At 45.4% G+C, this 26321-nt stretch overlaps 1 protein-coding gene across 2 annotated transcripts in view; it reads right to left on the bottom strand.

The window, feature by feature from the left end:
* The window catches only part of ZMYM3 (zinc finger MYM-type containing 3), a 102485-nt gene that overhangs the window by 49807 nt on the left and 26357 nt on the right, over nt 1-26321 (bottom strand). For both annotated transcript variants that reach the window (XM_069747277.1, XM_069747275.1), the window contains exon 3: nt 22290-22333. In XM_069747277.1, the coding sequence (XP_069603378.1) occupies nt 22290-22333 (44 nt within the window). The remainder of the gene's footprint in view (nt 1-22289; nt 22334-26321) is intronic.

Raw genomic sequence — 26321 nt, 5'->3', positions numbered from 1 at the left:
CATCTCATTTGAAGTCATTTTGAGGGTCTATATGATAGAAAATACCCAAGTGTGACACCATTCTAAAAACTGCACCCCTCAAGGTGCTCAAAACCATATTCAAGAAGTTTATTAACCCTTCTGGTGCTTCACAGGAATTTTTGGAATGTTTAAATAAAAATGAACATTTAACTTTTTTTCACAAAAAAATTACTTAAGCTCCAATTTGTTTTATTTTACCAAGGGTAACAGGAGAAAATGGACCCCAAAAGTTGTTGTACAATTTGTCCTGAGTACACCGATACCCCATATGTGGGGGTAAACCACTGTTTGGGCGCATGACAGAGCTCGGAAGCGAAGGAGCGCCATTTGACTTTTCAATGCAAAATTGACTGGAATCGAGATGGGACACCATGTTGCGTTTGGAGAGCCCCTGATGTGCCTAAACATTGAAACCCCCCACAAGTGACACCATTTTGGAAAGTAGACCCCCTAAGGCAGGGGTCCCCAACTCCAGTCCTCAAGGCCCACCAACAGGTCATGTTTTCAGGATTTCCTTTGCATTGCACAGGTGATGCAATTATTACCTGGGCAAGACTAAGGAAATCCTGAAAACAAGACATGTTGGTGGGCCTTGAGGACTGGAGTTGGGGACCCCTGCCCTAAGGAACTTTTCTAGATGTGTTTTGAGCGCTTTGACCAACCAAGGGCTTCACAGAAGTTTATAATGCAGAGCCGTAAAAATAAAACAAAAATTTTTTCCCACAAAAATTATTTTTTTAGCCCCCAGTTTTGTATTTTCCTGAGGGTAACAGGAGAAATTGGACCCCAAAATTTGTTGCCCAATTTGTCCTGAGTGCGATGATACACCATATGTGGGGGGAACCACTGTTTGGGCGCATGGGAGGGCTCGGAAGGGAAGGAGCGCCATTTGGAATGCAGACTTAGATGGAATGGCCTGCAGGTGTCACATTGCGTTTGCAGAACCCCTAATGTACCTAAACAGTAGAAACCCCCACAAGTGTAACATAGTAACATAGTAACATAGTTAGTAAGGCCGAAAAAAGACATTTGTCCATCCAGTTCAGCCTATATTCCATCATAATAAATCCCCAGATCTACGTCCTTCTACAGAACCTAATTGTATGATACAATATTGTTCTGCTCCAGGAAGACATCCAGGCCTCTCTTGAACCCCTCGACTGAGTTCGCCATCACCACCTCCTCAGGCAAGCAATTCCAGATTCTCACTGCCCTAACAGTAAAGAATCCTCTTCTATGTTGGTGGAAAAACCTTCTCTCCTCCAGACGCAAAGAATGCCCCCTTGTGCCCGTCACCTTCCTTGGTATAAACAGATCCTCAGCGAGATATTTGTATTGTCCCCTTATATACTTATACATGGTTATTAGATCGCCCCTCAGTCGTCTTTTTTCTAGACTAAATAATCCTAATTTCGCTAATCTATCTGGGTATTGTAGTTCTCCCATCCCCTTTATTAATTTTGTTGCCCTCCTTTGTACTCTCTCTAGTTCCATTATATCCTTCCTGAGCACCGGTGCCCAAAACTGGACACAGTACTCCATGTGCGGTCTAACTAGGGATTTGTACAGAGGCAGTATAATGCTCTCATCATGTGTATCCAGACCTCTTTTAATGCACCCCATGATCCTGTTTGCCTTGGCAGCTGCTGCCTGGCACTGGCTGCTCCAGGTAAGTTTATCATTAACTAGGATCCCCAAGTCCTTCTCCCTGTCAGATTTACCCAGTGGTTTCCCGTTCAGTGTGTAATGGTGATATTGATTCCCTCTTCCCATGTGTATAACCTTACATTTATCATTGTTAAACCTCATCTGCCACCTTTCAGCCCAAGTTTCCAACTTATCCAGAGCCATCTGTAGCAGAATACTATCTTCTCTTGTATTAACTGCTTTACATAGTTTTGTATCATCTGCAAATATCGATATTTTACTGTGTAAACCTTCTACCAGATCATTAATGAATATGTTGAAGAGAACAGGTCCCAATACTGACCCCTGCGGTACCCCACTGGTCACAGCGACCCAGTTAGAGACTATACCATTTATAACCACCCTCTGCTTTCTATCACTAAGCCAGTTACTAACCCATTTACACACATTTTCCCCCAGACCAAGCATTCTCATTTTGTGTACCAACCTCTTGTGCGGCACGGTATCAAACGCTTTGGAAAAATCGAGATATACCACGTCCAATGACTCACCGTGGTCCAGTCTATAGCTTACCTCTTCATAAAAACTGATTAGATTGGTTTGACAGGAGCGATTTCTCATAAACCCATGCTGATATGGAGTTAAACAGTTATTCTCATTGAGATAATCCAGAATAACATCCCTCAGAAACCCTTCAAATATTTTACCAACAATAGAGGTTAGACTTACTGGCCTATAATTTCCAGGTTCACTTTTAGAGCCCTTTTTGAATATTGGCACCACATTTGCTATGCGCCAGTCCTGCGGAACAGACCCTGTCGCTATAGAGTCACTAAAAATAAGAAATAATGGTTTATCTATTACATTACTTAGTTCTCTTAGTACTCGTGGGTGTATGCCATCCGGACCCGGAGATTTATCTATTTTAATCTTATTTAGCCGGTTTCGCACCTCTTCTTGGGTTAGATTGGTGACCCTTAATATAGGGTTTTCATTGTTTCTTGGGATTTCACCTAGCATTTCATTTTCCACCGTGAATACCGTGGAGAAGAAGGTGTTTAATATGTTAGCTTTTTCCTCGTCATCTACAACCATTCTTTCCTCACTATTTTTTAAGGGGCCTACATTTTCAGTTTTTATTCTTTTACTATTGATATACGGTAGTTGAAGAACAGTTTGGGATTAGTTTTACTCTCCTTAGCAATGTGCTTCTCTGTTTCCTTTTTGGCAGCTTTAATTAGTTTTTTAGATAAAGTATTTTTCTCCCTATAGTTTTTTAGAGCTTCAATGGTGCCATCCTGCTTTAGTAGTGCAAATGCTTTCTTTTTACTGTTAATTGCCTGTCTTACTTCTTTGTTTAGCCACATTGGGTTTTTCCTATTTCTAGTCCTTTTATTCCCACAAGGTATAAACCGCTTACACTGCCTATTTAGGATGTTCTTAAACATTTCCCATTTATTATCTGTATTCTCATTTCTGAGGATATTGTCCCAGTCTACCAGATTAAGGGCATCTCTAAGCTGGTCAAACTTTGCCTTCCTAAAGTTCAATGTTTTTGTGACTCCCTGACAAGTCCCCCTAGTGAAAGACAGGTGAAACTGTACAATATTGTGGTCGCTATTTCCTAGATGCCCAACCACCTGCAGATTTGTTATTCTGTCAGGTCTATTAGATAGTATTAGGTCTAAAAGTGCTGCTCCTCTGGTTGGATTCTGCACCAATTGTGAAAGATAATTTTTCTTGGTTATTAGCAGAAACCTGTTGCCTTTATGGGTTTCACAGGTTTCTGTTTCCCAGTTAATATCCGGGTAGTTAAAGTCCCCCATAACCAGGACCTCATTATGGGTTGCAGCTTCATCTATCTGCTTTAGAAGTAGACTTTCCATGCTTTCTGTTATATTTGGGGGTTTGTAACAGACCCCAATGACACCATTTTGGAAAGTAGACCCCCTAAGGAACTTATCTAGATGTGTGGTGAACGCTTTGACCCACCAAGAGCTTCACAGAAGTTTATAATGTAGAACCGTAAAAATAAAAAATCATATTTTTTCACAAAAATTATCTTTTCGCCCCCAATTTTTTTAGTGTTTCACTACAGTTTGTAACGCAGAGCCGTAAAAATTAAAAAAATAAACTTTCCCCCAAAAATTATTTTTTAGCCCCCAGTTTTGTATTTTCCCGAGGGTAAGAGGAGAAATTCGACACCAAAATTTGTTGTCCTATTTGTCCTGAGTACGCCGATACCCCATATGTTGGGGTAAACCCCTGTTTGGGCACACGGGAGAGCTCGGAAGGGAAGAAGCACTGTTTTACTTTTTCAACGTACAATTGGCTGGAATTGAGATCGGACGCCATGTCGCATTTGGAGAGCCCCTGATGTGCCTAAACAATGGAAACCCCCCAATTATAACTGAAACCCTAATCCCAACAGTAACCCTAACCACACCTCTAACCCTGACGCACCCCTAACCCTAATCCCAACCCTATTCCCAACTGTAAATGTAATCTAAACCCTAACCGTAACTTTAGCCCCAACCCTAACTTTAGCCTTAACCCTAGCCCCAACCCTAACCCTAATGGGAAAATGGAAATAAATACATTTTAATTTTTCCCTAACTAAGGCGGTGATAAAGGGGGAATTGATTTACTTTTATAGCGGGGTTTTTAGGGGATTTTTATGATTGGCAGCCGTCACACACTGAAAAACGCTTTTTATTGCAAAAAATATTTTTTGCGTTACCACATTTTGAGAGCTATAATTTTTCCATATTTTGGTCCACAGAGTCATGTGAGGTCTTGTTTTTTGCGGGACGAGTTGACGTTTTTATTGGTAACATTTTCAGGCACGTGACATTTTTTGATCGCTTTTTATTCCGATTTTTGTGAGGCAGAATGACCAAAGACCAGCTATTCATGAATTTCTTTTAGGGGGGGCGTTTATACCGTTCCGCGTTTGGTAAAATGGATAAAGCAGTTTTATTCTTCGGGTCAGTACGATTACAGCGACACCTCATTTATATCATTTTTTTATGTTTTGGCGCTTTTATACGATAAAAACTATTTTATAGAAAAAATAATTATTTTTGCATCGCTTTATTCTCAGGACTATAACTTTTTTATTTTTTTGCTGATGATGCTGTATTGCGGCTCGTTTTTTGCGGGACAAGATGACGTTTTCAGCGGTACCATGGTTATTTATATCTGTCTTTTTGATCGCGTGTTATTCCACTTTTTTTCAGCGGTATGATAATAAAGCGTTGTTTTTTGCTTCTTTTTTTTTTCTCTTACGGCGTTTACTGAAGGGGTTAACTAATGGGCCAGTTTTATAGGTGGGGTCGTTACGGACGCGGCGATACTAAATATGTGTACTTTTATTGTTTTTTTTTTAATATAATATATATTTTTTTTCATTATTTAGTTTTTTTTTTTTTACACATTTGGAAAATTTTTTTTTTTACTTTGTCCCAGGGGGGGACATCACAGATTGGTGATCTGACAGTTTGCACATCACTCTGTCAGATCACCGATCTGTCTCAGAGCACTGCAGGCTTCACAGTGCCTGCTCTGAGCAGGCTCTGTGAAGCCACCTCCCTCCCTGCAGGACCCGGATGCCGCGGCCATCTTGGATCCGGGCCTGGAGCAGGGAGGGAGGTAGGGAGACCCTCGCAGAAATGCGTTGCTGCGGGGGGCTCAGGGAAGCCCGCAGGGAGCCTCATCCCTGCGCGATGCTTCCCTGTACCGCCGGCACACCGCGATCATGTTTGATCGCGGTGTGCCGGGGGTTAATGTGCACATAGTGCCGGATGTCAGCTGCGATAGGCAACTGACACCTGGCCGCGATCGGCCGCGCTCCCCCCGTGAGCGCAGCCGATCGTGTATGACATACTATCCCGTCGGTGGTCATAGGGGCCCACCCCACCTCAACGGGATAGTACGTCTAATGTCAGAAAGGGGTTAAAAACATTTTTTTGGGCATGCTTCAATAGCCTACATGGGAGGCTGGTAGCTGCCATAACTCGATCTCGTCTGCTACATAGAAGTGATGCTCAGATCGCCTCTATGTAGTGGAATTACAGCCTTTCTATGAATGCCGACCACAGGGTGGCGCTCACAGCAATCTGGCACTGACAACCATAGAGGTCTCAAAGAGACCTCTGGTTGTCATTCAGACGAACCAATGACCCCCGATCACATGATGGGGTCAGTGGTGCGCGTATTTCCGGCCCGATGGCCGGAAGCACAATTTAGATGCCGCTTTCAGAATTTGACAACGGCATTTAACTAGTTAATAGGCGTGGGTGGATCGCGATTCCACCCGCGCCTATTGCGGGCACATGTCAGCTGTTCAAAACAGCGGGGGATACTGCCATTGGCGTAATAGTACATCCGATGGCAGTAAGGGGTTAAAGTTCCCTCTTTACTGCAACTTCCTTTCTTTTTTATACTTCTGAAAACAGACATCACTGATTACATCCATTTTAGGCTGGTCTCCCTTTTCAATGGGCACTGACCCTGAACTCTTTTGCCGACTATGTCATTGTGTATTCAAAGAAATGTAGCGCAGTGAGCTTGTACTGAGCATGTGCTGGGATTGACAGCCGGCACATGCTCAGTACAGCCAGGGTCTAGCTCTTCCCTCAAAACTGATGTCACTGATAACCGCTGCCAGACCACTGATGATGTTCCCACTTCACAATTCCCAGTGCATGGTGCAAAAAATCAAACTAAACATCACAAGAAAAAAAAAAAAAAAACAAAAAAAAAAAAAACAGGAAGCGAGGGGAATTTAGGGAATTTTTAAATGAAGTTCATTAGAAAGTGGTTGGAGTATTGCACTAACTAGACATTTAGGCCATGTTCACACAGTGCGTTTTTTACCGCGGAACCGCGGCGGTTTTGCCGCTGCGGTTCCGTAGCTGTTTTCCATGCAGGGTACAGTACACTGTACCCTATGGAAAACAGGACACACTGTGCACATGGTCCGGAAATTGTAAAAAAAAAGACGCGCTGAATAGCTCCCGGAAAAAAGAAGGAGCATGTCAATTCTTTTTCCGGAGCCGCAGCGGTTCTGCACCCATAGACCTCCATTGTGAGGTCCAAACCGCAGTAAAACCCGCAGATCAAAAATATATCTGCGGGTTTTACTGCGGTTTGATGTGCAGAACCGCTGCAGCAGGAAGTGCGGGGAGCGGGCGGAAGTGCGTGGGCGGAGTGTGGCTGCCCCCCCCGTGTTCCGATCCCGCCCCCCCGTGCTCCGATGCCCCCCCCCAGTGCTCCGATGCCCCCCCCCAGTGCTCTGATGCCCCCCCCGTGCCCTAATCTCCCCCCCTTATACTCACCCGGCGTCCCGGTGTCCGTCCGGCCGTCTTCTCCCTGGGCGCCGCCATCTTGCAAAATGGCGGGCGCATGCGCAGTGCGCCCGCCGAATCTGCCGGCCGGCAGATTCGTTCCAAAGTGCATTTTGATCACTGAGATATAACCTATCTCAGTGATCAAAATAAAAAAATAGTAAATGACACCCCCCCCCCTTTGTCACCCCCATAGGTAGGGACAATAAAAAAAATAAAGAATTTTTTTTTTTTTTTTTTCACTAAGGTTAGAATAGGGGTAGGGGTAGGGTTAGGGTTAGGGGTAGGGTTAGGGTTAGGGTTAGGGGTAGGGTTAGGGGTAGGGTTAGGGTTAGGGGTAGGGTTAGGGTATTTTCAGCCATTTTAACCCTAAAAAAATTCCTAGAAAACACACAGACTCTGGCTAGAAAACTGCATCAAAAAAACGCATCAAAAAACGCATCAAAAACGGACCAAAAAAGGACCAAAAAAAGGACCTGCGTTTTCTGCCAAGAGCTGCAGTTTTTTAAAAAACAGTCAGGAAAAAAAAAGGATGGAAATCCTGAACGTGTGAACATACCCTTAGTATTAAATTCACCTTTGTTTTCAGACAAAACACTACATTGGTGACAAAGTTTGTGAACCCTTCAGAATTTGCCACAATTCTGCATACAAATGACCTAAAACTACATCAGATTTTCACACAAGTCTAAAAAGTAGATAAAGAGAACCAAGTAAGTAAAAAAAAAATATTACTGTAATTTTTTTTCTTTTTGTGGAAAAGTATCCAACTGTGAGTGGCAAAAGTATTTGAACCCAGTAAAACCTACGCTAGCAGATAATTTGATGGTGAAATTAGAATCTGGTGCTTTCAATCAATCAGGTGACAAGCATACGGTTGTTGGAACAATATTTGGTGGACAGATGGAACCAAAATAATTTATTTTTTTTTAGAATGAAAACCACTGCATTACAGCATAAGGACCTCATACCAGCTGTGAAATACTGTGGAGGTATCAAAGTTTGGGCCAGTTTTCCTGCATGGAACAATTAATTCTGGGTTAACGTCACTCTCCGCAAGGAGACTCGTGATTCTAAAAAAGAATGGTTAAAGAAGAATAAAGTTACAGTTCTGGAATGTCCAAGTCAATGACCTGACCTGAATCCTATAGAAATATAGTTGTGGAAGGACCTGAAGTGAGCAGTTCATAGGAGAATACCAGCAACATAACAGAAGTGAAACTGCCTTTTAGGGAATAATGAGCTAAAATACTGTATCATCAAGCCGATGTACAGGACTAGTCAACAGTTACTGGAAACATTTAGATGCCACCAATGCAGGACAAGGACACACCAGACACTGAGAGCAAAGGTTCACACACTTACAGACAAGGGTTATTAAAAAAAAAAAAAAAAAAAATCAATAAAAATGACAAAGACTAACATTTTCTGACTGGTTTGATTTAGTTCTCAGTCTACCTTTAGGACTTTTGTGAAAATATGATGTACAGTGCACAGCATACACATCAAAAACTACATCTACCATTTTGTATATCTTTCATAATCTTTAAGGACAGCACCAAGTCTTCTAAGCCTGGAATGAACACATTGGCGACATATTGTTGTAACAACTATCTTTATCCACTCTTCAAGAGCGACCCGTTAGAGCCTGGATGCTGGATGGATAGCGACGACAACTTATCTCTTAAGAATTAATCACTTCGGCTGCATTCTGATCAGGAGACACTTGGCCAGTGAATCACTTTCACCCTGTTCTTCTTGTGAGGCAGAGTCCCCTGTTACAACTAGGGGGCGCGGTTTGTGCTCTCCAGAATATGTACAAAGGCATAGTGAGGCCATGAGGCCGTACTGCAGACACAAGTGTAGCTGTAATTAGAATGGTGAAGCAGTGACTGATTAACCCCTTCCCGACCTGTGACACAGCGTATGCGTCATGAAAGTCGGTGCCAATCCGACCTGTGACGCATATGCTGTGTCACAGAATGATCGCGTCCCTGCAGATCCGGTGAAAGGGCTAACTCCCATTTCACCCGATCTGCAGGGACAGGGGGAGTGGTAGTTTAGCCCAGGGGGGGGTGGCTTCACCCCCCCGTGGCTACGATCGCTCTGATTGGCTGTTGAAAGTGAAACTGCCAATCAGCGATTTGTAATATTTCACCTATTATAACTGGTGAAATATTACAATCCAGCCATGGCCGATGCTGCAATATCATCGGCCATGGCTGGAAACATTGATGTGCCCCCACCCCACCCATCGCCCCCCCACTCCTCCGATCTGTCCGGTACACTGCTCCGCTCCCCTCCGTCCTCCTGTCCGCTCCTCCCCGTGCTCCAATCACCCCCCCGTGCTCCAACCACCCCCCCTGCACTCCGATCCACCCCCCCTGCAGTCCGATCCACCCCCCCTGCAGTCCGAACCCCCCCCCCCGATGCTCCAATGCACCCCCCCGTGCTCCGATTTACCCCCCCATGCTCCGATCCACCCCCCCGTGCTCACCCCCCACCCCATCATACTTACCGAGCCTCCCGTGGTCCGTCCGTCTTCTTTCCTGGGCGCCGCCATCTTCCAAAATGGCGGGCGCATGCGCAGTGCGCCCGCCGAATCTGCCGACTGGCAGATTCGTTTCAAGTGCATTTTGATCACTGCGATAAAACCTATCGCAGTGATCAAAATAAAAAAAATACTGAATGACCCCCCCTTGTCACCCCCATAGGTAGGAACAATAATAAAATAAAGATTTTTTTTTTCTTCCACTAAGGTTGGGGTAAGAACTAGGGGTAGGGTTAGGGTCAGGGGTAGGGTTAGGGTTAGGGGTAGGGTTTCGGTATGTGCACACGTATTCTGTTCCTCTGTGGATTTTTCCGCTGCGGATTTGATAAATCCTCAGTGCTAAACCACTGCGGATTTATGGCAGATTTACCGCGTTTTTTCTGCGCATTTCACTGTAGTTTTACAACTGCGATTTTCTATTGGAGCAGTTGTAAAACCGCTGTGGAATCCGCAGAAAGAAGCGACATGCTGCGGAATGTAAACCGCTGCGTTTCCGTGCAGTTTTTCTGCAGCATGTGTACAGCGATTTTTGTTTTCCATAGGTTTACATTGAACTGTAAACTCATGGGAAACTGCTGCGGATCCGCAGCGTTTTCCGCAGCGTGTGCACATACCTTTAGAATTAGGCTATGTGCACACGGTGCGGATTTGGCTGCGGATCCGCAGCAGTGTTCCATCTGGTTTACAGTACCAAGTATACCTATGGAAAACCAAATCCGCTGTGCCCATGGTGCGGAAAATACCACGCGGAAACGCTGCGTTGTATTTTCCGCAGCATGTCAATTCTTTGTGCGGATTCCGCGGCGTTTTACACCTGTTCCTCAATAGGAATCCGCAGGTGAAATCCGCACAAAAAACACTGGAAATCCGCGGAAAATCCACAGGTAAAACGCAGTGCCTTTTACCTGCGGATTTTTCAAAAATGATGCTGAAAAATCTCACACGAATCCGCAACGTGGGCACATAGCCTTAGGGTTAGTGTTGGAATTAGGGTTGTGGTTAGGGTTAGGGGTGTGTTGGGGTTAGGGTTGTGGTTAGGGGTGTGTTGCGGTTAGGGTTGTGATTAGGGTTATGGCTACAGTTGGGATTAGGGTTAGGGGTGTGGGAGGGTTAGTGTTGGAGTTAGAATTGAGGGGTTTCCACTGTTTAGGCACATCAGGGGTCTCCAAACGCAACATGGCGCCACCATTGATTCCAGCCAATCTTGTATTCAAAAAGTCAAATGGTGCTCCCTCACTTCCGAGCCCCGACGTGTGCCCAAACAGTGGTTTACCCCCACATATGGGGTACCAGCATACTCAGGACAAACTGCGCAACAATTACTGGGGTCCAATTTCTCCTGTTACCCTTGTGAAAATAAAAAAATGCTTGCTAAAACATCATTTTTGAGGAAAGAAAAATGATTTGCGTTGTAAACGTCTGTGAAGCACTTGGGGGTTCAAAGTGCTCACCACACATCTAGATAAGTTCCTTTCGGGGTCTAGTTTCCAAAATGGGGTCACTTGTGGGGGGTTTCTACTGTTCAGCCACATCAGGGGCTCTGCAAACGCAACGTGACGCCCGCAGAGCATTCCATCAAAGTCTGCATTTCAAAACGTCACTACTTCACTTCCGAGCCCCGGCATGTGCCCAAACAGTAGTTTACCCCCACATATGGGGTATCACCGTACTCAGGAGAAACTGGACAACAACTTTTGGGGTCAAATTTCTCCTGTTACCCTTGGGAAAATAAAAAATTGCAGGCTAAAAGATCATTTTTGAGAAAAAATTTTAATTTATTTTCATGGCTCTGCGTTATAAACTTCTGTGAAGCACTTGGGGGTTCAAAGTCCTCACCACACATCTAGATTAGTTCCTTTGGGGGTCTAGTTTCCAAAATGGGGTCATTTGTGGGGGATCTCCAATGTTTAGGCACACAAGGGCTCTCCAAACGTGACATGGTGTCCACTAATGATTGGAGCTAATTTTCCATTTAAAAAGCCAAATGGCGTGCCTTCCCTTCCGAGCCCTGCCGCGTGCCCAAACAGTGGTTTACCCCCACATATGGGGTATCAGCGTACTCAGGACAAACTGGACAACAACATTTGGGGTCCAATTTCTCCTAATACCCTTGGCAAAATAGGAAATTCCAGGCTAAAAAATCATTTTTGAGGAAAGAAAAGTTATTTTTTATTTTCATGGCTCTGCGTTATAAACTTCTGTGAACCAGCTGGGGGTTTAAAGTGCTCAATATGCATCTAGATAAGTTCCTTGGGGGGGGTCTAGTTTCCAAAATGGGGTCACTTGTGGGGGAGCTCCAATGTTTAGGCACACAGGGGCTCTCCAAACGCGACATGGTGTCCGCTAACGATGGAGATAATTTTTCATTCAAAAAGTCAAATGGCGCTCCTTCCCTTCCGAGCCTTACCATGTGCCCAAACAGTGGTTTACCCCCACATGTGAGGTATCGGTGTACTCAGGAGAATTTGCCCAACAAATTTTAGGATCCATTTTATCCTGTTGCCGATGTGAAAATAAAAAAAATTAGGCTAAAAGAATTTTTTGTGAAAAAAAAGTACTTTTTCATTTTTACGGATCAATTTGTGAAGCACCTGGGGGTTCAAAGTGGTCACTATGCATCTAGATAAGTTCCTTGGGGCGTCTAGTTTCCAAAATGGGGTCACTTGTGGGGGAGCTCCAAGTTTTAGGCACACGGGGGCTCTCCAAACGTGACATGGTGTCCGCTAAAGAGTGGAGCCAATTTTTCATTCAAAAAGTCAAATGGCGCACCTTCCCTTCCAAGCCCTGCCGTGCGCCCAAACAGTGGTTTACCCCTACATATGAGGTATCAGCGTACTCAGGACAAATTGGACAACAACTTTCCTGGTTCAGTTTCTCCTTTTACCATTGTGAAATCAAAAAAATTGTTGCTAAAATATAATTTTTGTGACTAAAAAGTTAAATGTTCATTTTTTCCTTCCATGTTGCTTCTGCTGCTGTGAAGCACCTGAAGGGTTAATAAACTTCTTGAATGTGGTTTTGTGCACCTTGAGGGGTGCAGTTTTTAGAATGGTGTCACTTTTGGGTATTTTCAGCCATATAGACCCCGTAAACTGACTTCAAATGTGAGGTGGTCCCTAAAAAAAATGGTTTTCTAAATTTCGTTGTAAAAATGAGAAATCGCTGGTCAAATTTTAACCCTTATAACTTCCTAGCAAAAAAAAATTTTGTTTCCAAAATTGTGCTGATGTAAAGTATACATGTGGGAAATGTTATTTATTAACTATTTTGTGTCACATAACTCTCTGGTTTAACAGAATAAAAATTCAAATTGTGAAAATTGCGAAATTTTCAAAATTTTCGCCAAATTTCCATTTTTATCACAAATAAACGCATAATTTATTGACCTAAATTTACCGCTAACATGAAGCCCAATATGTCACGAAAAAACAATCTCAGAACCGCTAGGATCCGTTGAAGCGTTCCTGAGTTATTACCTCATAAAGGGACACTGGTCAGAATTGCAAAAAACGGCATGGTCTTTAAGGTCAAAATAGGCTGGGTCATGAAGGGGTTAAAAGCCCTGTAGTAGTGGGGGAGGGGTGTCAGTGTTGTTCTTGGAAGCAGACAGAGCAGTTGTCTGCAGAGCACTTCCTGTGTGAAGCAACACAGGGGCAAGAGGAACCAAACATACACACCCATAGGGGTGGAGCCGCATATTCATCACTGTAATAAGCGGCACCACGTGACCGCTCATACAGGAAGAGCTGCGACGCTGAGAGGATGGAAGCATCGAGGGAGCTGGGTAAGTATTTTAATGCCGGCGGGCGGGCGCACAGGGGTGGGAGGGGGGAGACTACCGGGAACTTTATTTTAACAACAAAATTTTTTTTAAAAAAATGATTTTTCATTCCTGCTCTCCAGCGAACGCTGCTGGAGAGAAGAAATTAATTCTGGATTCAGCACCCAAAGCAGGGGACAGCGCTTAACTCTAGCGCTGTCTCCTGCACGGTGCGTGTGGTACCCAGTAAGCACACGGACGGCACACGGCTTCCACACGTGCGCCACGTGAGCACACAGACATGGATAACTCCGGTACCGATTTTTCCGGTACCGGAATTATCTGGATGTGTGGGACAGGCCTTAGTAGAATTATGGAGTTACCAAATTTATAAAGTTCTATTTATGTCTTGTTACTTTTGTACAATAAACACGGTCTGAAAAATAAACTTTTGCTTTTAAGCTGCTGTATTCTGTGCATTCTGCTCAGATTCAACCAGTTTTTCAAATGTTGCAAAGTTTTTGTGCAGTTTTTTTTTTTAAAAAAAGAGCGCAGCACTTAGTAGGGAGAGGGTATGGGAATCCAGATAGAAGAAACTGCCGGTCTGGCACATGAGATCAATGAATAACAATACCTTCTTGCGAAGTTCTTAGGCCTCTTTCACACTTCTGTTTTTTACAATCAGTCACAATCTGTCAAAATGTTGAAAAGATGGATCCTGTGCTGATTGTAAAAAAACGGGTGCACTGGAGCAGTTTTTTTGATAGTTCCAGTGCATCCTAGAAGGCTACATGCACACGTTGTGTATGCGTCTTCGCCGTGGTTTTTCGCTGCGAAAACGCATACACAACCCATGATAAAAATAATAATAAAAAAAAAAATTGTGATATTCTTACCTTTCGGCGTCCCGCGCAGCCCCTGCAGCCTTCCCGATGCTCCGTTCCCAGTGATGCATAGCGAGACAATGACCTGTGACTGCTACGTCATCGGGTCATTTCGCTATGCATCACTGGGAACCGGAGCTCCCGGCAGCATCGCGAGCATCGGGGGGGAGGGGGGGGGGAGGCTGCGGGGGCCGCCGGAAGGTAAGAATATCACAAATTTTTTTTTTAATCATTTGTAACATTATATCTTTTTACTATTGATGCTGCATAGGCAGCATAATAGTAAAAAGAGAGCGAGAGAAAATTTCTCTGGCGGGAAATTCTTTCATGCATGCTCAGTTTGAAAAGACGGCATCCGTCACTGGATTCCTGCTTTTCACAGTCAGCGACGGATCCTGCGCCCATAGGCTTCCATTATAGCCAACGACGGACAGCGCGGGACCCGTCGCTGAGCGATTTTCCGACGTACAGAAAAAACGTTCCTCTGTGCATTGTCTCCGCCTGACAGACAGCAATTTTCTGATGGATCTAGTGCACGACGGATGAAACGTGTGACCATCCGTCACAATCCGTCGCTAATACAAGTCTATGAGAAAAAAACGGGTCCAGCAGCACCATTTGCTGGATCCGTTTTTTTTTCACAAAACGACGCATTGTGACGGAAAAAGAAAGACGGAAGTGTGAAAGAGGCCTTAAGGGTATGTGCACACGATGCAGATTTAGTGCAGAACTGCAGCAGATTTTTCTGCAGCAGAAACGCTGAAGAACTGCACTGTGATTTACAGTACAATGTAAATCAATGTGAAAAAAAAAAGCTGTGCACATGGTGCAGAAAAATCTGCGCAGAAACGCTGCAGATTTCAAAGAAGTGCATGTCACTTCTTTTGTGCAGTTCTGGAGAGTTTCTGCACCCCTCCATTATAGAAATCCACAGTGGTAAAATAGGGATTTTTGTGTACTCACCGTAAAATCCTTTTCTCTGAGCCATTCATTGGGGGACACAGACCGTGGGTGTATGCTGCTGCCAATAGGAGGCTGACACTAAGTGATATAAAAAAAGTTAGCTCCTCCCCTGCAGTATACACCCTCCTGCTGGCTCTCAGCTAACCAGTTTGGTGCAAAAGCAGGAGATCAATAACAATATATGAGCGTATAGCATGTCATATTCTAAAAAACAAGCATAAGCTAATAACAGGGTGGGAGCTGTGTCCCCCAATGAATGGCTCGGAGAAAAGTATTTTACGGTGAGTACACAAAAATCCCTATTTCTCCTTCGCCTCATTGGGGGACACAGACCGTGGGACGTCCCAAAGCAGTCCCTGGGTGGGGACAACAATAGATCAGGCCCTGTGTAACCGCTACTTACAAGTGCGCCACCGCGGCCTGCAGAGTCCGCCTGCCCAGACTCACATCTGTGGAAGTGTGGGAATTATAGTGCTTCAAGAATGCATGTGGACTGGACGAATCCGCAAGCTTGCAGGCGTGCCTTGCTGACGCCTGGTGCCTAGAACCCTTGATAGACAGGGAGATAGGCTGACATCTAGCACGGAAGGACTCCTGGATGGTGAAAAGAATTCACCATGTTATCATGGTCGATGAAACGGCTAAACCCTTCCTGAAAATGTCAGGAAGCCTTCCTCTACCGTCAGGAAGCCCAAATAAAACGTCCAACCTTCAGAAGGACGCTGTCCTCAAGACGTACCTACTCAGAGCACTCACTTCGTCCAGAATATGGGGGATCTTATTCCATTTTGTGGACTGGAGCCAAAAGAGATGAGGGAAGAACTATGCCCTCATAACAGTGGTAATACAGTACCACCTTGGTAACAAGGGATGGAGATGGCCTGAGGACAACCTTGCCTCGAAGGTAATAAGGGAAAAAAGTCTGAAAGAGCAGAGAAGCTACTGTAGCTCCGAAGACTCGTCAGAGTGAGAATATCGCAGAGGAGAACGGGACGACTTTCCCTGATAGTAAAGTCTGCCCGGATGAAAAAGGAGCCTACTGTAAGGCTCCTAGGAATAATAAGGTCCCAATGATCTAACGGTATGCGATAGGGAAGAACTACGTGTGAAAACTCCATGTGAGAAAGTCCCTACTTGCAGTTGTGCTGCGATAAGGCGAGAAGATACTAGCTCCGCAAACAAAAAACGGACGTGGTCAGTGTGGATCTCGGAGGATCACTGGGGCCCCTTTCTGCTTCCGAAAGGCTTTCGGAAGCAGTGGAAGGGGAGTTATGGAAACTGGTACCACGGCAGAACCAGAGCATGGAGAGCGATGGCTCTTGGATCTCGAAGCCGAACCACGAACTCGAGTACATTGGCCTTCAGTCTGGATGTCATCCCACCAACAACTGGAGAGCTCCAGTAAGGACAGATCTGATGGAAGACTTCGGGGTGAAGTTCCCACTGACTTGAGGCGGAACCCTGACGGCTGAATTTGTTTGCCGTTCAGAGTTGCGGAGGGCTCCTCGGACTGATCAAGCGCCTTTAAGACCAGGGAATACTGGTCATACGCCTTTAAGAACAGAGAATACTGGTCATGCGCCTTTAAGACCAGGAAATACTGGCCATGCGCCTTTAAGATCGGGGAATACTGGCCATGCGCCTTTAAGACCGGGGAATACTGGTCATGCGCCTTTAAGACCAGAGAATACTGGTCATGCGCCTTTAAGACCAGAGAATACTGGTCATGCACCTTTAAGACCAGAGAATACTGGTCATGCACCTTTAAGACCAGAGAATACTGGTCATGCACCTTTAAGACCAGAGAATACTGGTCATGCACCTTTAAGACCAGAGAATACTGGTCATGATGCACCTTTAAGACCAGAGAATACTGGTCATGCACCTTTAAGACCAGAGAATACTGGTCATGCACCTTTAAGACCAGAGAATACTGGTCGTGCACCTTTAAGACCAGAGAATACTGGTCGTGCACCTTTAAGACCAGAGAATACTGGTCGTGCACCTTTAAGACCAGAGAATACTGGTCATGCGCCTTTAACACCAGGGAATACTGGTCATGCGCCTTTAAGACCAGGGAATACTGGTCATGCACCTTTAAGACCAGGGAATACTGGTCATGCACCTTTAAGACCAGGGAATACTGGTCATGCGCCTTTAAGACTGGGAATACTGGCCATATGCCTTTAAGACCAGGGAATACTGGTCATGCGCCTTTAAGACTGGGAATACTGGCCATATGCCTTTAAGACCAGGGAATACTGGTCATGAGCCTTTAAGACCAGGTACTTCCATACCCGGGTACTGATGTAGAGTCGATGTGCCCCTTTAATGCAAAAATACTGTCACCCCAGTGTGAGCTGGCCGGGTGGACCAAGATGGCCACCGGGAGCTGCAGAGTTGATAAAATCTCGCAGAGAGCGAGAAGCGCCAATTTGGGGGGCGGAGCCACAGACACGATGTTGAATAGGCCCAAGCCGGGGCCTAAATTTCTGTAGCCAGCGGGCGACACCAGCGGGGCGTTCCAGGCAAGACTTCCAGGATGCGGCCTACAAATCGGCCGAAGCCGGGGACTAAATTTTTGCAGCCATCCAGAGCGTTACCTCAGAGAGGTGGGCCACAGGGAAGTGGCTGAGGCTGCCTGTCAGCATGTGGATATCCCACTGAAGATGGATCCACTCACCATTGGTGCGCGTCCCGGGATGGAGCCGCCGCGGATGTGGGTTTCAGCGCTGTTCTGTGCAGCGTGGACGGTGCAGGGATAAGCCTCAATCCATCATCCCTTTGTTAGGGAGGTGGAGAGGAACCGTCCGCCTCCTTGTGCCATCCGCTTTCACAGTGGTGGGACAGTGGGGGCTGCTCGGACGCCATAGAGAGGGGCCTCTGTACAGCCACGGAGTTCAGTCCGGGTGGACAGGGCCAGTTGTCCGGCATTAGGCCCGGCTCCAGGAGAGGATACATGGAGGCGACACTCCATGTGGTTGTCTGCTGCTGGTGTGGGGAGATCGGGACCATGAAAGGAACCATCACCCCTGAAGTGAGCTCAGGCATGGCTTCCCATGTCGCAGGAAAGGGTACGGGGAGGTATACTCGCCGTGCTCGCCTGTTGATGGTTCGGGGGAGATCGGAACCTTGAAAGGAACCGTCGACCCCTTCACTCCGTCAATTAAAAAATAAAAATTTACAGAAAAGTAAACAATAAAATAAAAACGTTGGGGTCTGAAACAGATCCATGTGCCTCCTACAGACACTAAGCAAGAACTGGTTAGCTGAGAGCCAGCAGGAGGGTGTATACTGCAGGGGAGGAGCCGAGAGCCAGCAGGAGGGTGTATACTGCAGGGGAGGAGATGAGAGCCAGCAGGAGGGTGTATACTGCAGGGGAGGAGATGAGAGCCAGCAGGAGGGTGTATACTGCAGGGAAGGAGCTGAGAGCCAGCAGGAGGGTGTATACTGCAGGGGAGGAGCCGAGAGCCAGCAGGAGGGTGTATACTGCAGGGGAGGAGCTGAGAGCCAGCAGGAGGGTGTATACTGCAGGGGAGGAGCTGAGAGCCAGCAGGGGGGTGTATACTGCAGGGGAGGAGCTGAGAGCCAGCAGGAGGATATATACTGCAGGGGAGGAGCTGAGAGCCAGCAGGAGGGTGTATACGGCAGGGGAGGAGCCGAGAGCCAGCAGGAGGGTGTATACTGCAGGGTAGGAGCTGAGAGCCAGCAGGAGGATATATACTGCAGGGGAGGAGATGAGAGCCAGCAGGAGGGTGTATACTGCAGGGGAGGAGATGAGAGCCAGCAGGAGGGTGTATACTGCAGGGGAGGAGCTGAGAGCCAGCAGGAGGGTGTATACTGCAGGGGAGGGGCTGAGAGCCAGCAGGAGGATATATACTGCAGGGGAGGAGATGAGAGCCAGCAGGAGGGTGTATACTGCAGGGGAGGAGATGAGAGCCAGCAGGAGGGTGTATACTGCAGGGGAGGAGCGAACTTTCTTTGTATCACTTAGTGTCGCCTCCTATTGGCAGCAGCATACACCACGGTCTGTGTCCCCCAATGAAGCGAAGGAGAAATCTGCACAAAAAACGCACCTGCGGATTCTGCCAGGAGATGCAGATTTAGTGCAGAAAATTCTGCACCACATTTCCTATGTGTGCACATAGCCTAAGAGTCGGTACTAGCCAGAGAACTCCAACTACACTGGACTCAGGATCAGGAGATCCGAACTTACCAAAGACCGCCAACCAGGCAATTGCCAAGCAAGCCACACTGACTGTAGCACACGGCAGAATCTACTACATCACTGTCACAGAAATGGGCAGCACGGTGGCTCAGTGGTTAGCACTGCACCCTTGCAGCGCTGGGGTCCTGGGTTCAAATCCCATCAAGGACAATATCTGCAAGGAGTTTGTATGTTCTCCCCGTGTTTGCGTGGGTTTCCTCCGGGTACTCCGATTTCCTCCCACATTCCAAAGACATACTGATAGGGAATTTTGATTGTGAGCCCCATCGGGGACAGTGATGATAATGTGTGCAAACTGTAAAGCGCTGCGGAATATGTTAAAAATAAAGAAAAGAAATGGGGTGCAGTAGCAATAGAGGGGTAATAGTGGCAGTTACTGTATTTTCAGTGGATTGGTATACATACTACAGCTTTACAGTGACTGTACAGACTATGATCAGTATACATGAGCACATAAGGACCCCTCACATAACAATAAGAGAGATCACATGAATGTATAGTTCGAAAAACATGAAAATTTTATTGAAACACATACAATATAAAAATCCTCAACCAAATAAATAGGTCATAAAGTTAAAAATACCTCCGATCTATAGAAACAGCAAGTCTCATGAAATGATATAGACAAATACCTAAAACATTGCTTATAAATGGCCCACCTAAATGGTAATTGGCCTAAGTAATAGCATGATGATTGTGGTAAGTACAAAACCTACGTTTGGGAAGAATTGCTAAAAATATGTATATGTGAAAAAGCACACTGCTGCTACCAAAGTTACACAAAAAAGGAGTGTATGAACACTAATATATAATATCTATAAAAGTACTAAGATAGTATAATAACTGTGCAAGATGGCGCTGCAAATGTGCCAATAAGTCGCCATTGGAGCTGCATATTTGTACAAAACATACTAACTATATGCATAGGGGAGGAGAAAAGTAACTATATAATAATCGAGCAATATCGCTGGATGGTGACAATAGCATAGGCAAACCCTATAAATGTGCTGCGATGCAAAAAATGCTACCGCCGCTGCAAAAGAGCGGAGTATATATATCAGGTAAAACCTATGCTGAATAACCCCGATATCTACTAATACAAATTGTGTAGTGTCAAACCCATATTATGACTACAAACACTCCCCTTAAGTGCCCCAACGGCCACCAAAAATAAATCCCGAGCAGGAGATGGAATTATAATTACCACATGAATCAGAGCACAGGACAAGCTGACTGCCCGACGCGCGTTTCGATAGAATATCTTCTTCCGGGGGCGTGTGATCAGTATACAATCTACAGCTTTACAGTGACTGTACAGACTATGATCAGTATACAATCTACAGCTTTACAGTGACTGTACAGACTGATCAGTATACAATCTACAGCTTTACAGTGACTGTACAGACTATGATCAGTATACAATCTACAGCTTTACAGTGACTGTACAGACTATGATCAGTATACGATCTACAGCTTTACAGTGACTGTACACACTATGATCAGTATACAATCTACAGCTTTACAGTGACTGTACAGACTATGATCAGTATACAATCTACAGCTTTACAGTGACTGTACAGACTGATCAGTATACAATCTACAGCTTTACAGTGACTGTACAGACTATGATCAGTATACAATCTACAGCTTTACAGTGACTGTACAGACTATGATCAGTATACGATCTACAGCTTTACAGTGACTGTACACACTATGATCAGTATACAATCTACAGCTTTACAGTGACTGTACAGACTATGATCAGTATACAATTTACAGTGACTGCACAGACTGGTCAGTATACAATCTACAGCTTTACAATGACTGTACAGACTGGTCAGTATACAATCTACAACTTTACAGTGACTGTACACACTATGATCAGTATACAATCTACAGCTTTACAGTGACTGTACAGACTGATCAGTATACAATCTACAGCTTTACAGTGACTGTACAGACTACGATCAGTATACAATCTACAGCTTTACAGTGACTGTACAGACTATGATCAGTATACAATCTACAGCTTTACAGTGACTGTACAGACTATGATCAGTATACAATCTACAGCTTTACAGTGACTGTACAGACTATGATCAGTATACAATCTACAGCTTTACAGTGACTGTACAGACTATGATCAGTGTACAATCTACAGCTTTACAGTGACTGTACAGACTATGATCAGTATACAATCTACAGCTTTACAGTGACTGTACAGACTATGATCAGTATACAATCTACAGCTTTACAGTGACTGTACAGACTATGATCAGTATACAATCTACAGCTTTACAGTGACTGTACAGACTATGATCAGTATACGATCTACAGCTTTACAGTGAATGTACACACTATGATCAGTATACAATCTACAGCTTTACAGTGACTGTACAGACTATGATCAGTGTGCAATCTACAGCTTTACAGTGACTGTACAGGCTATGATCAGTGTACAATCTACAGCTTTACAGTGACTGTACAGACTATGATCAGTGTACAATCTACAGCTTTACAGTGACTGTACAGACTATGATCAGTATACAATCTACAGCTTTACAGTGACTGTACAGACTATGATCAGTATACGATCTACAGCTTTACAGTGAATGTACACACTATGATCAGTATACAATCTACAGCTTTACAGTGACTGTACAGACTATGATCAGTGTACAATCTACAGCTTTACAGTGACTGTACAGACTATGATCAGTGTACAATCTACAGCTTTACAGTGACTGTACAGACTATGATCAGTATACAATCTACAGCTTTACAGAGACTGTACAGACTATTATTATTACACAAGCTACAGCTTTACAATGACCGTACAGATTATTAATCTGGACTTGTAACAATACAAGGAATGGAGTGTCCTTACCACTACTGGGGTGGCCTCCTTCCCCTTCTCTTCTTTACCATCACCTGAAAAGCAGGTCAAATATGAAAAATATAACTCATTATAATACAACAGTAAGATTTTAATAAGTAGTGCTGCCATATTGAAAAACAAACTATATGGAGGTGAACAGACTTTCCACTTGGAAGTAAAAATTTATTTCTCCTACGCCTCATTGGGGGACATAGGACCATGGGTTGTATGCTGCCTGCCACTAGGAGGACACTAAGTTAACACAGAAAGATTAACTCCTCCTCTGCAGTATACACCCCTTCACCACTTGGAAGTAAAAATTTATTTCAGCACAATCCGCTAAACAGAGAAGAAAGGCAGAAGCATGTCAGTGAGGAGGGTGAAGAACTACAAGGATCACATTGTAGACAAGTGAGAAATATCTGATTGATGGGGTCCCAGTGGTGAAGCCCCAAACATCACTACAACAGGGGCCTAAAGCTGCATTTACACTGAAAGATGATTAATAAAAACACTTTGTTTCACAATTATTTTGTTGTGTTTATAGGCTGCCAATCACCAGATGAATGAGCAAAAAGGAGATTATTGTGTACTCACAGTAAAATCTTTTTCTCCGAGCCAATCATTGGGGAATACAGGACCATGGGGTGTTATGCTGCTGCCACTAGGAGGACACTAAGTTAAAGGGAACCGGTCACCTGAATTTGGCGGGACCGGTTTTCGGTCATATGGGCAGAGTCTTCAGGTGTTTGATTCACCCTTTCCTTACCCGCTTGGCTGCATGCTGGCCGCAATATTGGATTGAAGTTCATTCTCTGTCCTCCGTAGTACACGCCTGCGCAATTATTATTGAATATGGTAATGTTTTGTAAAGGTGCAGGCTGCACCAAGTCGCAGCTCTGCAGACTTGTGCTGCCGATGCCTGGTGCCGAATGGCCCAAGACGCACCTACCGACCGAGTGGAGTGAGCCTTAATCCCTGTTGGGACGGGGTGACCTCTGACTCGGTACGACTCCTGGATAGCAGAACGAATCCATCTTGCTATCGTAGCCTTGGAAGTGGCCAGACCCTTCCTTGGCCCTTCCGGGAACACAAACAGAGCCTCGGACCTGCGGAAAGATGCCGTCCTCGAGACTTATCTCCGAAGAGCTCTCACCAAATCCAGTGTGTGAAGGGCCTTCTCGGTGCGGTGGACAGGTGCTGGGCAAAGAGAAGGCAAGACAATTTCCCCGTTAAGGTGAACGGATGAGACAACCTTCGGTAGAAAAGCCGGGGAAGTTCTCAGAACCACCTTATCTTGATGAAAAATGAAGAAGGGAACCTGACAGGACAGAGCTGCAAGTTCAGAAACTCGTCGGATGGACGTGACCGCAACCAGGAAGGCGACCTTCCAGGACAGAAGAGACAGGGGAACGTCCTGCAGGGGTTCAAAAGGAGCCTCCTGCAAGACACCAAGGACCAAATTAAGGTCCCATGGTTCCAACGGCATCTTATAAGGCGGGACCACATGGGAAACCCCCTGAATGAACGTCTTCACCTGTAATCTGTTGGCAATCTTTCGTTGGAACAGGACTGACAGGGCCGAAATCTGCCCTTTGAGGGAACTAAGGGCGAGCCCTAAATCCAAACCCAACTGAAGGAATTCGAGGACGGAAGGGATCGAGAAAACGAGAGGAGAGCGTCCCCGATCTTTGCACCATGAGAAAAAGGTCTTCCAAATGCAATGATAAATACGCATAGATGTAGGCTTCCTAGCGCTGATCATGGTAGAGATGACCCTTTGAGAGAAACCTGCCTGAGTTAGTACCCAGGACTCAACGGCCATGCCGTCAAACACAGGGCCTCGGAGTTCTGGTGGTAAATGGGGCCCTGGGACAACAGGTCCACGCGATTTGGTAGACGTCAGGGGACATCAGCGACTAGTTGAACTAGTTCGGCGTACCAGGCCCTGTGTGGCCAATTTGGCGCAATCAGGATTACTGGTACCCCCTCTGCTCTGATCTTTTTGATGACTCTCGGTAGCAAGGGAAGCGGAGGAAAAATGTACGGAAGCCGGAATTGGTGCCACAGAAGTACTAGTGCATCTGCCCCGATGGCTGGTGGATCGTGGGAACGAGCTATGAAGTTGGGGACCTTGGAATTTAGCCGTGAGGCCATCGGATCCACGTCCGGGACTCCCCAGCGACAGCAGATCTGGTGGAAGATCTCTGGATGGAGAGACCACTCCCCAGAGTCGAGACCTTGACGGCTTAGGAAGTCTGCTTCCCAATTTTCCACTCCGGGGATATGAACTGCTGAGATCAATGATCGGTTTTCCTCGGCCCAGCGGAGAATGTGGCCTAACTCGTTCATGGCTGCTTTGCTGCATGTTCCCCCCTGCCGGTTGATGTATGCCACTGCTGTGGCATTGTCTGACTGAATCCTGATGGGATGGCCCGACAGGAAGGGGTGAAATTGAAGAAGGGCCATCCTTTTCAGTGATCAGTGGGGCCGCAGCAATCAGACATTTATCATCTATTGTGTGAATAGGTGATAAATGTCAATTATGAGGAAACCTGTTTAAGGCTATGTGCACACGTTGCGGAATAGGCTTAGGAATTTCTGGTGCGGATTCTGCCTCTCCTGCCAGAAAACGCACCTGCGGACTTGTTGCATTTTTTGTGCGGTTCTGCAGCACTTTTTGTGCGTTTTGCTGCAGTTTTCATGCGGATTTGCTGCGTTTTTACCCCTGCGGTTTTCTATAATGGAATGGGTACAAAAAACGCTGCAGATTCACAAAAAAGAAGCGACATGCTACTTCTTTTAAACCACAGCGTTTCCGCAGCAGATTTTCCGCAACGTCTACACAGCATTTTTTTCTTCATTGATTTACATTGTACTGTAAATCAATTGCAGATCTGCAGCGTTTCTGCACTGCAAAAAACGCTGCGGATTCGCAGAGAATCCGCAACGTGTGCACATACCCACAGCGTTTTTTGTAGTGCATATTTTTTTTATATTTTTAAACACTTTTTTTTGGCATGTTTCAATAGCCTCCATAGGAAGCACAGATCACCTCTATGTAGCAGAAATGCAGCATTGCTATGAGCGCCAGGAGACCTCAGGGTGTTATGGCAATGCACCGATGACCCCCGATCATGTGACGGAGTTAGCGGTGCGAGCGCTTCTGGCCACGCGGCCAGTGGCGCTTGTTAAATGCCGCTGTCAGAGTTTGACAGTTCCATTTAACTAGTTAATGGGAGTGGGCGGATCGCGATTCCGCTCGCGCCCATTGGAGCCACATGTCACGGCTTTGAGGTGGGCTCACCGCCAGAGCCCACCCCAAAGCGGGGGATACTGCCAGCTGACACACTATCCCGTCAGCTGGCAGAAAGGGGTTAAGTATAAACGAACACTTCTTTTTCTCAATTGTATGCACTCTGATAAATTCACATAAAAAGCCCCATCAAAAAACCACACTGAAAATGGCATGTGATAATGCAGACCAAAATACTCTAAACTTAAGGTTTCTCTCCTTCCTGTGCATAATAAATGAATAAAATCCATTGTGAGAGGACATTACAGGCCACGGCCAGGCTGACTGCAAGGTGCTTCCAAGAATGACCGGAAGCCCATGAAGTTGATTATCCACAATAATCACTACTCCCACATTTCTACACTTTTTTTTTTTATACTCCTACCATCTGACATGATACATGTAGTTGCTCGGATGAAAATCCAAATGAAGATGATGCAAATGTGCCAAAAGAAATAAATACAATTCCAATATTATGGCATTGCCCAATCTAAACTCACTTGTAAGGGGAGAGAAATAGCAAGAAGAAAGGTCAAAGTATATATAATGTATATCCTGATACTAGGGAGTATAATCTAACGTCTTTTTCTCATCTTTCAGGATACATCGGGGGCTTATCTATAGCATTACAGAATGCTGTAGATAAGCCCCTGATGCCGGTGGATGCAGCTCATCTTCGATTTTGGGGGCGACAGGTTCCCTTTAAATGGTTTTCTCAGTCAATGGTTTTGCGGAAACCATTGATG

Source organism: Ranitomeya imitator, chromosome 2, assembly GCF_032444005.1.
Source record: "Ranitomeya imitator isolate aRanImi1 chromosome 2, aRanImi1.pri, whole genome shotgun sequence".
Classification (NCBI taxonomy): domain Eukaryota; kingdom Metazoa; phylum Chordata; class Amphibia; order Anura; family Dendrobatidae; genus Ranitomeya; species Ranitomeya imitator.
Note: the sequence above shows the minus strand (reverse complement) of the source record. Positions and strands in the feature narration are given on the sequence as shown.